Here is a 16,135-nt window from a genome sequence, read left to right on the forward strand (position 1 = left end):
CCAATCATCCGCTAGGGTTGGTTCGTCTTTCCAGTTAAATGAAGGGGGTACATCTGATTGAATTGTTCTATGGTACAACCTCATTCATTATAGTTGCGTTGGCGACCCGATGGATTCTGCGTGAGATCATCTATTAATTGATGAGCTGCTGCTCGTAGTACTTTGGAAGCACTAGGGTTTGCTCCCCTTTCGTTCTCGTTCGCGTTTAGATCCAACATACTTTATTCTCGACGACGAGGTGGCATCCTGACAAAATAACTTGGATATTTAATATACACTTAAAAAATTATAGAGTTCATATAAACATAAATAATTAGTGGTAACCGTAAAAAAAAACATATATATAATACTTCAAAGTTATAAATGCACCTGTAATAAAAGAAAAGAAGTATGCGCAACAATAGTAATGATTAATTTCCAAAGTCTAAAACTTTAACTCCATCAAATCTATTTAAAAAAAAGTCTCCAAAATCAAACCAAACCACAAACAACATGAATTCAGCTCATAGACCCATAAAATCCTACACATCAAAATCATTCCTAAAGTCTGTAAATCCTAAGACCTCGAATACCTACAATATTCTTCCTTATAGTCTGCTCCACTATCACATCAAATCCGAAAATGATTTCTTAAAGTCTATCTATACTCCAAAAGCTCACACTCTATAGTCTGCAGAACCTCAAACCTGTCTTTGATACCAACTGTAACGCCCTGTACCAGGGAGGGGTCGAAGAATTACTACCCATCACTTACAAATCTGTTTCCCCAAGCATGTAAAGATTTCATAAATAGTACATAATCTCATATTTTCCAAATAACCATAATACTAAATCCATAAGTCATCATTACAAAAAGACATAGACCAAGGGGGTTCACAATTCTCCCGATAATCTCAACATAATAAAACGATACATCTTTAAGTCTCAATAGGTCCAAAACACATAGAGAATTTCAAATACTTAAGTTATACCCTTCTACTGACAATGGTACTCTTAGGTACTCGACCTTCTATCCAAATCTAGTTGAGCTCAAATTTTCTATTCCTAATCCCAGTTGAGTCATCGATATCATCTGAAAAAAAAATTGAAGATAAAGGGTAAGTTATCAACAATTCAGTAAGAAGGAAACATATACTAATATGTAAACATGAGTCTTTTCAGAAAATTCAGTATGTATAAACAAAACCTTTCATTTTCATATGCAAATCTTAGAAACGTGTTATCAGATAATCAGAGCGACTTTTCAATATTTTCATATTCAAAAACCAACTGTCAATATTTGGAGATCCGTTTCATATTCAAAAACGCTTTGGTATAACATAACTGAACATCTTCATCTTATCATATTATATCTTATCGTATCATATCATATACCATATTTAACCCCCGTGATAGGATTGTGCTATCCCCAGTGGCCAAATCAGACAGTATCATATTGTGAAATTTTCTATTTTTCAATTTCGGAGTCCCGAGTATGCACACAGGAAAGAACACATAAAAGACCACTTTGTTTTCAAAGTGGGTGCACTCATATTATATCATGTTGGTACTAACCATATCATGTGAACCAGTATTATCATATCAGAACCATATTCAGAATCAGAATCAAAATATATAAGTATGCCAAAATTTTTTTATAGTCATATTATGTCAAACCACTTGTATATCATTTTCAGATGATCAAAATAACAGATCCAAATTATTTCATATCACATGTATAAAAATCTCAATTTTCATATACGCTCTTTTGTATATTTCAGAAACATGTCAAATATTGCCCATGTCCACAATATTCATGTCCAAAAGCATTTTTCTCTTTCACATAGATTTTCATGAGTGAATGTAAAACGCATATACTAAGGTTGTTTTCATGTTTTCTTTTAAAAACATACCATGCAGATTTTAATAACCAACCTTAGTTCATTTTCCTTTGTATGCAAATCTAGCATAGAGACCTCGTTTACCTAGATTTCTTAGCTTTTCGAAAATTTCCTCAACAATGCTGAACAAAATTAATCGTCACCTATAAGAAAATCACGTAAATTTTCATAAATTTCGAATCAAGCTCATATTTCGATATTTGAGCCTAAACTTCTAAAATAATCTATTTTTAATTCCTCAAAATATGAAATTCTCATTATTCCTAAAATAGCAACATCACTTTCTAAATTCATCAATATCCAATTTACTAACTCTGACTAAAACATTAAATTCTAACTTATTTACGATTAAGATCTTACTATAATTTATAAAAAACTAAAATAACATAACTATATCGAAATCATTATAAGTAGAAAGTCATGCTTTTGATTAAATAAAAAGAAAATATTCTTTTAAAAGGATTTAAAATAAGAGTTTGCACTTACTGATCATTCCAAAAATTTATCAATATTTACTTAAAAAATATCAGTCTCTTAAAAAAAAATACCAACTTAAAAAAATAAATCCACATGCGCCTAAGTCCAAATAAATAAAAATCACATGCAGCGCACGTTTCAAACACAAAATACACAATCAGTTGAGGTATTCAAACAAAAAGAGGGCAAAAGGATCATAACACCTTTCATCTACTAGGTTACCCGAGACACAACACTTTCCTTTTTAAGTCACTACCAACAACAACAAAAATAAAACCAGCAGAGGCCAAAACGTGAGCGACGACAGGGACCTACCCACGAAAAATCGAGGTAGTGGCACCCTAGGAGCGTGATGGATGCTGGGTTGAGTTGATGGTGACTTTCCCAAGGGCGTCGCACAAGGAGAGAGAAAGAGAGGTTACTGAAAATGAGGGAGAGGGAGATATTGTGAGAGATGAGATAGAGGGAGAGCAAGCTGAAGGAGGGAGACACGGCGAGGGGGTGTTGGTGGCTTACCAAGAGATTGAGGTGGCGTGCGGTGGACTGGGGGTGACGGGACGACGGCTAACGGTGTGGGTTGGCAGGTTGATGGCTCACGGTGGTCGAAACGCTCCTCTGTTTCTTGGTGCGGGAAACATGGGCTTTCCGTGAGGTGGGGGGTGACTCTTGGTTTCGTGTGGCGAAGCAGAGGTGTTCCAGCTCAAACGTTGGACGTGGGTGAGCCGTGGCTGGTGGCATCGAGGAGTTGGGGTGGTTGCAAGTGTGGCTCTATTTTGGATGTCTAAAACAGAGGAGTTTCGTGGCTTGTGAAAGAGACTACGAGGGCATTGGGCGGCAGTTTTGTGTGACTGGGCGCAGTGGTGAGGTCTGGACTGTGGTTCACAGTGGAGGGTGGATGCTCAGAAGAGTTTTGATGGTTGAGGGCGTGAAGGGAGGGTAGCAGCAATGAATCTAGGGTTGAGAAATGCTTAATATGTATATAAGCTATAAGTAGTAAATTGATCAAACCTAAAGAAAAGGAAAGGAGAGACATGCATGCAAATGGAGAAATGGCATGAACCCATGTGACATGGAATCTGGAAATGCTTTCCATGGGCCTAGGCCTGGCAGCGGGCTGGGTCTTACATTGAATATGTACAAATTTGGAAGAAAAAACTTAATATCTTCCTTGGACTAGGGCAATATTAGTTATTTTTCATCAAATCGTAAATTTATGATCATTTGTGACTTGTTAGTAAATATTTGGTTTCAAGTTTTGGACGTAATTCTGATTTCAATTTTGACCAAATTTTTTATAGGATTCTTGTTTATTTATATATTTAATTCTCATACAATGATTTAGATTTTTACTTTTTTGAAAAAACTTTCATAATTTCAAATTTTACTATTAATCAATAGTTTTGAGAGTTTTTTCTCTTTGTTTTGGGCTAATCTCTTATCTTCTCTATTTTAATTATCTATGGAAACTGCCCGCCAAAATAAATCCAAATTCTATCTGGCATCAACCAATAGCGGCAGTAGTACTCTTGGCCACCACCTTTTTTTTTTTTTTTTTTTTTTTTTTAAAGAACTCATGACATGCGTGCAGCTAATAATTACCATGCGAATATTTTATTTTCTATATTTTCAGCCAAATTCCTATCATGCATATTCTAGTTGAAGTAGAAAAATAAAGCAGGAAAGTATGCATGACTTGTTCAACGTAAAAACAGATTATTCGTGCAGGTTCTTTTAGTTCTAATTTGAAAGAATTAACGTATACTTTTTTTTTATACTTAATTAGTACTGCATCATAATGAGCTTAATTCTAGCGCTGGCACCTATTGTTTTGAGAAATTTATCCTTAATTTATTTTTTGCATTCTTTCAAATTTATTGGTACATGCCGCTTGCTCGATCTTTGGAGGGCCTTAGACAAGTAGTTTAATACCTTAATTAATAGTTATCATATATATATATATATATATATATATATCACTACAAGAAATATTGGTTTTTGGGACAGAAAGTTTTCCCACGAATACTACTTGGTAGCAAAAAATTACGTTTTGCCACCAAATTCACATGGTTAGAAAATTCTCGCTACAAATAATTATATTGAGCCATTTTATTTGTCACGAGTTACAATATGTGAAAATTAAAAATTTTTTCCCACAAAATTAAGATCATCAGCAAAAGTTTGCAGATAATATTTTTTTGTGGTGATATATGCATTCGTTAGTGACGGAATTGGTTGTGACAAAAATTTACAGTTCCCGCAAATACTATTTGGTAGCAAATAATTACGTTTTACCACAAATTCACGTGCTAGAAAATTCTCGCCGCAAATAATTATATTGGACCATTTTATTTGTCACAAGTTACAATCTGTAAAAATTAAAGTATCTTTTCCCACAAATTTAAGATCATCAGAAAAAGTTTGCAGATAATATTTTTTTGCGATGATATATGCATTTATTAGTGACAAAATTGGTTGGTGACAAAAAATGTACTATTCCCGCGAATACTATTTGGTAGCAAATAATTACGTTTTGCCACCAAATTCACGTGGTCAAAAAATTCACGCTGCAAATAATTACATTGGACAATTTTATTTGTCACAAGTTACAATCTGTGAAAATTAAAAACTTTTTCCCATAAAATTAAAATCATTAGAAAAAATATGCAGAAATTAGTTTTTTACGATGATATATGCATTCGTTAGTAACGGAATTAGGTGGTGACAAAAAGTTTACATGACCCTCACGTGTTTCTTCTCACTTCAAACTTCCTGCTCACCAAACCGAGCCACTCTCATAGGAGTGGTTTGGATTTAGAGATGAGTTGAGATGAGTTGAGATGATTTGTGAATAGTAGAATAAAAGTTGAATTATTTATTATATTTTGTGTGAAAATTTGAAAAAAGTTGTTTTGAGATTTGAAAAATTGAATTGTTTATTATATTTTGTGTGAGAATTTGAGAAAGTTGTAATGATGAGATGAGATGAGTTGATGTGGGTTTTGAATGCAAACGAGGCACCCTCTTCCTCGAGCGATACATTTATTTTCCCTTCATCCCCGTTAGCGTTACGACTTCATTCAAGACCTAGAATCTGCTCGTCGCGGCTGTCTCCACCGAGCTTGTGGGTCGTGAGATTGTGGTCGTCGTTAAGGCTTTCTCATCTGGAGAGCTAAACCGTGACATCCCTCTGCCACCATGTCATGTGCATCCACCGTCAAGTGTCGTTGTTAGTGGCCCTCATCGATGACGGTAAGGTTTTCCCTCAACCCCTCATACTCTCTGATCTGATTTCACTCTCACACACAAGCCCCCACTTCTCTATTTGCACACACTCAGATCTCTAATTTCTCTCTCCCTGTCTGACTAATTGGTGTGATTGGGGGTGATTTTTAATGTACGACGGCGTGTGGGTATTGAGTTTGTGGTTGCCGTTGGGTTCTCCTCATTGGAAGTGTCAACTGGTGGTAAGTTTTCTCAGTCACTCTCCATCTTACTCATGCACACTGTGAGGCTTTTACACCCCCTCTCTGTTTAAACGCACACACACTCAGATTTCTCTTTCTCATTTCTTTGCTTTCATATGAGGAAATTTTTCGGTTTTAGAATACCATAGTTGGAGGCGATTTTCATCACTAGACCGTGTGGCACGCTCATGAAACCAACCAATCCCCATGTCGGCTTTAGGTACAGAAAATCTGTTTTGCTTTGCATTTTATACAATGTTTATTTGGGGGGATATATATAGCCGTAATTGCTGGAGATTTATGACGTTTTTATTAATTGGATTAAAAGTTTGTGCAATATTATTGGTTATTAAATTTCTGTGATTGGATTAAATTTGTCATAATCTTTATTCCTTTTTTGGTAGAGATATAGACATTTATGGTTTAGAATGGTCTTTATAACTCTTCTTGGGAAGGTGAAGTTTTCTCTCTAGTTCCTTGGGAACATAGAGGTTTAGTCTCTTAGGCAGTAGTCTGAAGAGTGTGTGAGGCAGTAGTTTGAAGAGTGTGTGAGCATGGATGGTGAAATCTCAAAACTATGTGAAGGGCTGAAATTGACAGATGAAGAAAACAAATGGTTAATGTTCTCAAGGAAGATATAGAGTTATCATCTAAGAAGAGTAGAAGATGTTTAGTGGCTTTCATTGTATCAGATAAGGAAGTGAATAGAGGTGCCTTTAAAGCTACAATGAACAAACTCTGGTAGACTAAGTGTTTGTTAGATAATTATTTTCTTGGTATTTCTTTGGCTCTTTGGTTGCTTTGTTCTTTCAGACAATGTTAATTTGGGGACTGCTTGTGGAAAATATTTCAGAGTATGCTATCTTAGCATTATTAATTCTGGTATGTAGCAGAAGCAGAGCCATTAAACTTTTTTCAGTCCTACACTAACAATTTGATTTGTTCTAATTGTTGCAATACTTGATGGTTTTAAGGTGATTTTGAAATCATCAAGAGCATGCCTGGTGGACATTAAGGCTGCGTTTGGATGTTGAGATGAGTTGAGTTTTTTTATGAATAGTAGTGAGTTGAGATTGTTGAATGAGTTTGGTAGGGTCCACTTAAAATAAGTTTATGTGTGTTTGGATGTTAAGACGAGTTTAGATATATTTATGAAAAGTTGTAAAATAATTGGGACCCACCATTGTTGACTGACATTTTTGTTCTCCACGTGTTGTTCACGGAGATTCTATAAAAAAAAAAAAATTTGTCCCCCGCACAAACTGAGAGAGAGATGATAGCAAAAAGACAAAAAAAAAAAAAAAAAAGAAGGGAAAATCAGCTTTTGTCAAGAGAAATATTGCCTCATGCACAGAGATGTCAGGTTGGATCCATTCAACGCCAGAAATTTGAAAAGCTGTGGGCCCAACTTCTTTCATGTTTAAATTGTGTTAAGAAGAGATTCACTTGCGTTTGGATGTTGAATTTGGTCTAAAAATGAAGTGAATTGAACTGAGTTGTGCATCCAAACGAAGCCTAAGACCTGAATTGTAACAGGTATAGATTTTGTTGGTTTCTACCCTTTTTTGGAATTTGAGAGGAGTCTTCCATTTCAAGGCAAAGCTTTTATGTTAACTGAAATAATTTGAGTAGTGACTAAGTTGCCTCAAAGGTGTTTTTGATAGTATTGTGGTTGGGACTATATGTTTTAGTTTGTATGAGTACAAAATCATATGAAAGACTTGGATCTTTGTTTCCATATCTGAACTTTCTCTCCAAAGTATCTTCTTATAGAAGCCATCAGACTAGTCTCTCCAAAGCTCTTCTTCCATAGTTGCTTATTTTATGAATTCCTATGTGTACGATTGTGCCCCTTTTCCTAGCTTAGTTGTTTATTTGAAGCCAAATCTATAAAGGCTCTCAATGGTTTGTTATTAATCACTTTGAGTTGTTGTTGGATTATATAATTATTACTAGTGTGGGGTTGATATAATTCAGTGGCCTGGAATTAAATGAAAGTAGTATGTTTTGCTTGAATTGGTGCAATTAGATAGAATAATTTAATTTTAATTTGATTATTAATTAAGATATGACTGTAGAATTTCAATATATGAGAAAAATAAATTAGATAAAAAATAATAATAAAAATGTTGTTTTATATTGTTTCCTTGAACATACACTAATCTTTGCCAATTGTGTTTCCAATTTTGCAGCTCAGTTAAGCCTATGTAGTTTTCATCAGTCTAGTTATAATTGGTGAATCAAGAGTTCTCTAACTACACATGGTTAGTAATGGACCAATTCTCATGCATGCATGCTTGTTTTTATAAGAAGAATATTTCATCCAGGAAGGTCTTTCAAATTTGACTAAATTATATGTATTTGGTAACTCTTGATGTATTGGTGTAATCAATGGAACTCTTGTTGTCCATGTAAATGCTCTACAACTTGGTACAATGCATAAACCTTATGTAAGAACTATATACATGTTGGTGACCATAATGACACCATTAATGTCAATAAATAATTATATATATGTTGGTTGATTGATTCTTGGTCTGGACTTAGGGGATATGAGGTGATTGGAAATGCATGAGTTGTAATTGTTGGATGAGGAGGCTGTTCAAGCCATGTAGAAATTTTTTTCACTATTTTCCATACAGGTCTCTAAAGTGAAATAATGATTATGATTAATTGAGCATTTGAATTCAAGTAATACTTAGAATAATTAGTGGTCGAATTGGTTAATGCAAAGCGAAGCATTTTACCCAATCAACTATAAAGTTGCATGACAACAATTTATCCACAAAAAATGCCAAAAAAGTTATATTGTGACAAAATAAATTGGTATTTCTGATGAATTTTTTTTGTCAGATATAAGTATTTCTTGCTATATATTTTAGTTACAAAAAACATTTTCTAAAGAAGAAAATATACAATGGGATAATTTTTTTCTAACGAAAATTATATATTTGTCACAAGCAAATACGGACGGAAATAATTGTTATTCTGACGAAATACATGCTCATAGCTTTAACCACTTTAAGTTGCAATGCAATTATGAGGAGTCAGCTACGAGCATATTTGGCAAGTAAAACTTTATTTCGACACAAAAATGTCTTAATTGCAACAGAATCACTCGCGGGAAAAACTACTATTTGTTGTAGTGTATATATATAGATATTATTCACTTATTCATTTGTCTTAGAAACATTTCAGTCTCGTTTGAATTCAAACTCACCTCAACTCTTCTCCATCTTATCATTACAACTTTCTCATTTTCTCACACAAAATATAATAAACAATTCAATTTTTTCAAATTCCAAAACAACTTTCTCAAATTTTCACACAAAATATAATAAATAATTCAACTTTTATTTTACTATTCACAAATCATCTCAACTCATCTCTGAATTCAAACCACTCATTCGTTTTCCCAACTTCTCCCGCCTTAGCTTGCTAGAGAAATGATATAAATTACTCTATTTCAGTACATTTCTCAACATTTCCCCTACTCTTATTTAAAAGAACCTTTCATCTCATTTTTAGATAATTGAAAAAAATAGTTTTCACCACAAGTGCTTGACTAAATAGTACTAGTGATTTAGTTATTCCGATTTGCATATCATGCAAATTTACGACTAGTTTATTCTATGTTTAGATATTGAGGTGATCTCAAATGATTTATAAATAATAGTAAAAAAAAAAAATGAATAATAGACTAATAGTAAAAAAATAGTGAATAATTTATGAATAATAGTGAGGTAGTCTGAGGTGATCCCAAATTAAATCACATCACTAACCAAACACACCTATTCATTGCTCCTTAGAAATCCATTTGAACGATTCCATAAATAGTGCGGTATCTTAGTCTATATTTTGTTTCGATTTGTCATGATTATTTATAGAAACGAAAAACATAACTTTCACCCATTTTTTATTTATAACCTTTCAAAAGTCAAGAAATAAATTGTTGCTTTATTAATATGTTAATATAAAAAAGCTATAAAAGATAGTACTATTGCACTTGAAACTTGAAAGTTGTTTGGGACTTTTCTCAAAAGCAATATCATGGAAAACATAGAACAATCATCTTTAACTCCATGCATGTTAGCATATCCAAAAAATTGAGTTAGTCTCAATCTTCTAAATCTGGGTTAACAATATTAATGCTGATTCGAATAATCTTCTTGAAAATCTTCTTATTTATTATACATATTATTAATATATGTATGAGAAAATTTATCATTCAAAATAATAATAATAATAATAATAATAATGACAGATCTTCTAAAGGAAAAGACAATTTTTTTTTTTGTTATGAAATTAGCATCTTTGGAAATCATGATATCTATATATGTAAGATTTTTATTAAAACTTTATGTCTCACACACTCATATCCTAGCTAATGGATTTAAACTAGCTCAAATATCTCTTAATTAATGAGTTATAGTGGGATATAAATACCTTTAGATTTTATGATGGCCAGAAGTCTATAGACTTCATGATAGTCAGAAGTCTATAATCCCTAATGAGAATCCTTAACCCCTCATGAGGGTTAAGAGTTCTCACCTACAACATAATTGTGCCTCTAGCTATCGGGAGACACTCAAATGTAAAGTTGTTAGGATGATCATTCTCTCATAATCAGGTCAATTTTTTTTTTCAGATTGAAATGGATGGAGGTAGGTTTTCTAACTATTATCATTTATTATTGTAGATCATAGAAAATCGAAAATTCTTATATTTAATATTTCATGTCAAAATATTTAACAATCTAACCATGATTAATACTTTGAGGGCACCCATCAAGCTGCATGTGGTGAATTTTAATTATAATCATGATTTATTTTTTTGAGATCGATCTATTTCGTCAAATTAATCTTTAAGATGGCCGTCATGTTTAATTGATGATCCCCTATAGATTTTGTCCAAATGTTTTAAACTTCAGAATGTGAGAGAAAAATATAAGTCAGTCCTACAACATTTCTTAAGCATTTAATATAGATTTACAGGGTACTGACCAATAAATATCATGGCCAGATCCATTTTTATCTTTCAACCAATTACAACTAGATTAGTTGATTAAGTTAATAATATGATAATTTTGACTCTAACAATTAATCTTAATTAGTTTTTCCCATCTTTATCAATTTCTATGAAGCGTTCAAGGATCATACATATTTAATTAATTTTAGTCAAATAAAAGTTTGTAAGTACTTATTCAAACCATTGATTATATATACAGTACCAAATATAGATCTACGGATCAGGGATAACATCTTTGTAAAAATTTGGTTTAATGGCAATTAGTAGTTGTGAAGGCGGACTATCCCATGTATATATATATATATATATATATATATATAATATGTATGTATAATATATATGTATGTATGTATGTATGTATAATATATATGTATGTATGTATGTATGTATGCATGGATTCATGCTACTTAAGACCCTAATTATCTTGTGAAGATTCGATCGGTAACTTCCCAGCTTATCTGAATAGGTGATGATCGATCCATGTCATTTCTGTGCAGCGTAGCCGCTGAAAATAAAAAACTAAAAAGGATATCACATAAGTCGCTCCCTTATATATATATATATATATATATATATATATATATACACATACATATATCCCAGACTGCGTTTCTGCCATCTGCTTGTTCATGATCTATAGCCACATATTTATTTAAAAAAAAAAAAAGAATGTAAGGGTACGCACTGTTTATACAAAAAAGAAAAGAGAAGTGTAGGGTCATGAGAGACTTGAGAGACATGAATTATTAAGAAAGTGTTGCTGGAGGCACATGGTTTATTCGCTGCATTAATGATGATATCAGTAAAGCCATCTAAAAAGAGCAACTTAGGGTTGAAGGTTGAAACTGATCTGTTCAGAGCTTTCAAGTTGATCTCCAATATTCGCCAATCCACAGCGGCCGGGTTTGACTCTTTTTTTCTTTCGAAAATAAAAAACTAGTGAAACCAAAATATATACTAGCTTAACATCGATGGAAGTCTACAAGTCAAAAGCCAAATATAATGCAAAACAGTGCCTTCATTTCCGAGCTAGCGTGTTGGGGGGTATAGGACAGTTGGACAAATAAATAACCTGTCCAATTACAGATGAGCCTCATTTACTCATCCGGGCGTGACAGTTGGGTAATGGTGGGCCTCTGTTGTTAGTGTTTTAAACTCTCATTTCGCTATATATAATATACTCGTTCGTAGCATCGCTTCACAGTGAGCTCTGCAGCTTGCTAATTTTCTTCTTCTTCGATCTTTTTCTTCTGTGGCCTTCGTTGTTGCTTTGGCTTCTTAATTTGTTTGAGCTAACAGTGATGGCTCACTCGGGCTGTCTTGTGGTTTTTTTCTTGTGCACTTTCCTTGCGAGTGGTTTGGTGTTGGCTGATGTTGGAGGGGTTGAGGATGACAAGCACTTGATTCACCGTCCGCATTTGTACAAGACGACAGGTCTAGGTCGTGGGATTTTTAAGAAAGGGTTTAGACATGGAAGGTTTGGAAGAGGTGGTCTAGGTGGTGGCGGTGGCCTTGGAGGCGGTGGCGGCCTAGGTGGTGGAGGTGGGCTTGGTGGTGGTGGTGGTCTAGGTGGAGGCGCGGGTGGTGGCTTTGGTGGAGGAGCTGGTGGTGGAGGGGGTCTAGGTGGTGGAGGTGGGCTTGGTGGGGGTGGTGGTCTAGGTGGAGGAGCTGGGGGTGGTTTAGGTGGTGGCTTTGGTGGTGGTTCTGGTGGAGGCATTGGTGGAGGAGCTGGTGGTGGTGGGGGTCTAGGTGGTGGAGGTGGACTTGGAGGTGGTGGGGGAGCTGGAGCTGGTGGCGGGTTTGGGGCTGGTGGTGGAGCTGGTGGGGGTGGCGGGCTTGGGGGAGGTGGTGGGCTTGGTGGAGGGGGAGGTGGAGGCTTAGGTGGAGGTGCTGGTGGTGGTGCAGGTGCAGGATTTGGTGGTGGTGCAGGTGGTGGTGGAGGTCTTGGTGGTGGTGCAGGGGGTGGTGGAGGCCTTGGTGGTGGTGCAGGTTCTGGGGGAGGGTTTGGAGCCGGAGGAGGGTTTGGCAAAGGTGGAGGTGTTGGTGGTGGACTTGGTGGCGGTGGAGGTGGAGGTGGTGGATTTGGTGGAGGTGGTGGCTTGGGGGCTGGTGGTGGTTTTGGTAGTGGGGGTGGTGCTGGGTTTGGAGGGGGACACTAGATCGAGTACGTACTAGTTGTTTGGAAGAACGCTGATCTGTAGCTAGCAACCATGCACAGCAGTTGTTCTCGACTTGTTTACGTGGTAGGAGTGATATATATATAATGTGTTCATTCATAAAGGGATGATGTTGTGTTGGTCATACTTTCTTCTATTTTAGTAGAGATTAGCTTTGAGCAATATTAATGTTGATCGAAACTTTCGAAGGTAAAGCGCGCGTTGCAGCTTATATATATAATATATATCAAAGATATATCTCTGTATCAGCATGATTTGCAGTTGCAGCTAGCTTCGATCCTGTTGCAAGCATATTATAATTATAAGCCTGTAATTTCTCCCTCGTGATGAATAAAGTAATTCCAAGTCTCGCTAGCTTGTTGGTGTCAAGAGATCACGTGGTTTTATTTCTTTTTCATTTTGCTGTTGTTTTGATCTCTAGCTACGTCCATGACGGCCAGTAGTATATATCTTATAATAATTATGTTTATGATCTCTCTCATATATATATATATATATATATATATATATATATATTTAAGTACTCCTAAAGTTCTTGAGAGCATGCAATTATATCATCAACCAGTACTCCACCTAGCCTCTGATTTTACCATTAAAATAGAAGGAGAAATCGCGTGCATGATGAGCAAGAAAGGTCATAAATCATTACACTAGTAGTACTGCATGCAGAAAAACATTAAATTGAAAAATGAATAACCAACCAACCAACCAGTACTGCCCAATATATATGATGCTAGACAGGAACAAGGATCTGGCTGTAATGAAAATGTCCCCACCATTGACTTATAATAAGCTGCCTCACATTTATTGCAAATGCTAACTTAGTCGAAACTACTCCCGATTAGAGAGGTGAAGAATCTATCATTGATATTGCAACTCATTTTTTAACAATATATGTATGTATGTATGTATGTATGTATGTATGTATAAATATGTGTAGATTTGGAAAATGTGTGAGTGCAGATTTAAAAAATTGATTTGTTTTGAAATCCTAGTTAGTTCTTCGAACTACTTTGGTCCTAGTTTTTCCAGGTTCAGAAACTAGCTAGGACAGTCGACATGAGTCGGGAATAAATATGGAATTAATGTGCCTCTCTTGGCCAGATGAATGAATGAATGAATGGAGTGCAAATTGGATTCAAAGAATATGTGGATATTAAGTACTGCTCAAATATATATACAAGTGTAATTCAATTTCCTAGCTTTACGTAAGTTTTCAGCTTTGAATGTTTAACTCTAAGCGAAAAATGTTGTACTTATAATTAAAATTGGATCACGATCTCTTCAAGTTCTTATCTAAATTTGAGGATGTCAAGTGAGAAAGAGATAGACACATAAAATGAGACTCAATATTGTAGTGACGTTCTTGGATCCCGCGTGTGATTTGGTGGAATCTGTAACATTGGGATTTTTGCCACACGGGTCATACACCTCTCGCGCAATGTCAATGTGATAACAAGTGTATGTGTACATGCAAAAGATGGTCATGTGCAATATTGGAAGTAAAAAAAAAAAGGGAAGATATTAAAGCTAAATAACAGTACGAGAATATATTTAAATTACACCACCAAAAATTATCCACAAGTCACTTGTCTCAACATGCTTGTAAAGCAACAATTATGATTCGAAACCTATACTATATTCATGCGGTTGAGACAGAAGCCGAAAGGGAGGGATGATAGTGGTTGAGTGGTCAGAGACCTAAAATTTTAGGGAGAGAGTGCTATGAGCCGAGAGAAAATGGGAGAGGCAAAGAGTGATGGGGACAGAGAGATAAGGGGAAAAGGGAAGGCGACAGATTAGGGGATGAGAGATTGACCGGCCTGAGGTGGTGGTGGTGGCGGCTGGCGAGGCTAGGGTTATGGTAGTGACTTAGAGAGAGAGAGAGAGAGAGAGAGAGAGAGAGAGATAGATGGGGAGGGGTGCTTGATGTAGGGAAAAATGAGAGAGGGAGGTAGAGGTGCTTTTGGCGACATACGGTGTTGTGGCGTGGAGGACAATGGCAGCTAGGTTTTCTAACCCAAAAGCTTTGGGTTTCGAGAGCGAGAGAGGGAGGAAGATAAACAAAGACAGGTCAATGAGGCGAAAAGGCTTACCGGCGTGGGGTGGTGCAACGGTAGTTGGAACGATACGGGTGGTGGCAAATCCAAACCACAAAGAGAGAGAGAGAGAGCATACTAGCTTGGTCTCAGTGTCAGATAGTGGCGAAATTAACAAGTAATGTTGATACACATTGCATCACGGGAAAGATATCTTTGCGCAATAGTACCTTCTGGCCTTTATCTGTTATTTGAATTGCTTTTCCATGCCTTTTGAACAGAAACTCTTGACTATTTGTAATCCCAAATATGTACGAACTTATGGCTTATGCAATATATCACCTGAAACTATATCAACATTTTGGGGTACGAGAGTTATGTTTGTGTCGTGGCATGTTATAAATATTCGGCCATATGGATAAACTCAAACCCGACATGTTTAATTAAATGTGTCAGACTCTAAAACTCTAACACAACTCATTAATGTATTTTGTAATGGATCATATAAGTGGATTTAAATACATTAGTTAGTTTCTCTATTTGTGCATGTGTAGTAGTACTTATGTAAAATAAAAGTATACAAACCTTAAATTTAATTTCAGACTAATTATAAGTTTATAATTGTATAGTTTTTTTTCCTGAAAGATGTATATTTATAAAATTATTTTAGATATAACTTTAACTTCAAATACAAAAGTTTCTTAGCTATAGTTTGCTATAAACATGTGCAAAAGAAATTCCAAAAATTAATTTAACATTTCCTTTGATTTATTGATCACGACGATCGAAGGTTTTTCGCCCGACATGAGTAAAATTAGAACACTACATATAATTGATTATCCTTGTAGTGAAATTCTTGACGTTTGCTTCACCCCAAGTAAAAAGAAAGATAAGAGTGAGAGGGATACAGAAGAGTGCGTATAGTGTAATATGAATCCTTCTAATTTCCCTTTTGAATTGTGTGGTGTCCATTTCACACGGACATACGCGCACGTACGTTTGGAGACCAATATTAATAATTCTAATATTTCCCACTTATCTCAAACATATTTTTGTTTTAGAACAACCAA

At 35.2% G+C, this 16,135-nt stretch overlaps 1 protein-coding gene across 1 annotated transcript; it reads left to right on the plus strand.

The window, feature by feature from the left end:
- Positions 1 to 12,017: 12,017 nt before the first annotated feature.
- On the plus strand, positions 12,018 to 13,380 carry LOC121242510 (glycine-rich protein 23-like). Its single transcript, XM_041140369.1, has one exon. It carries the CDS (start codon positions 12,151 to 12,153, stop codon positions 13,006 to 13,008), a length of 858 nt encoding a protein of 285 aa, XP_040996303.1. The 5' UTR covers positions 12,018 to 12,150; the 3' UTR covers positions 13,009 to 13,380.
- The last annotated feature ends 2,755 nt before the right edge of the window (positions 13,381 to 16,135 follow it).

This window comes from Juglans microcarpa x Juglans regia, chromosome 1D (genome assembly GCF_004785595.1).
Source record: "Juglans microcarpa x Juglans regia isolate MS1-56 chromosome 1D, Jm3101_v1.0, whole genome shotgun sequence".
NCBI classification, from domain to species: Eukaryota; Viridiplantae; Streptophyta; class Magnoliopsida; order Fagales; family Juglandaceae; genus Juglans; species Juglans microcarpa x Juglans regia.

Excerpts from the sequence above, each read along its gene's own strand:
- LOC121242510 (XM_041140369.1), top strand. The coding sequence starts at position 12,151 with ATGGCTCACTCGGGCTGTCTTGTGGTTTTTTTCTTGTGCACTTTCCTT.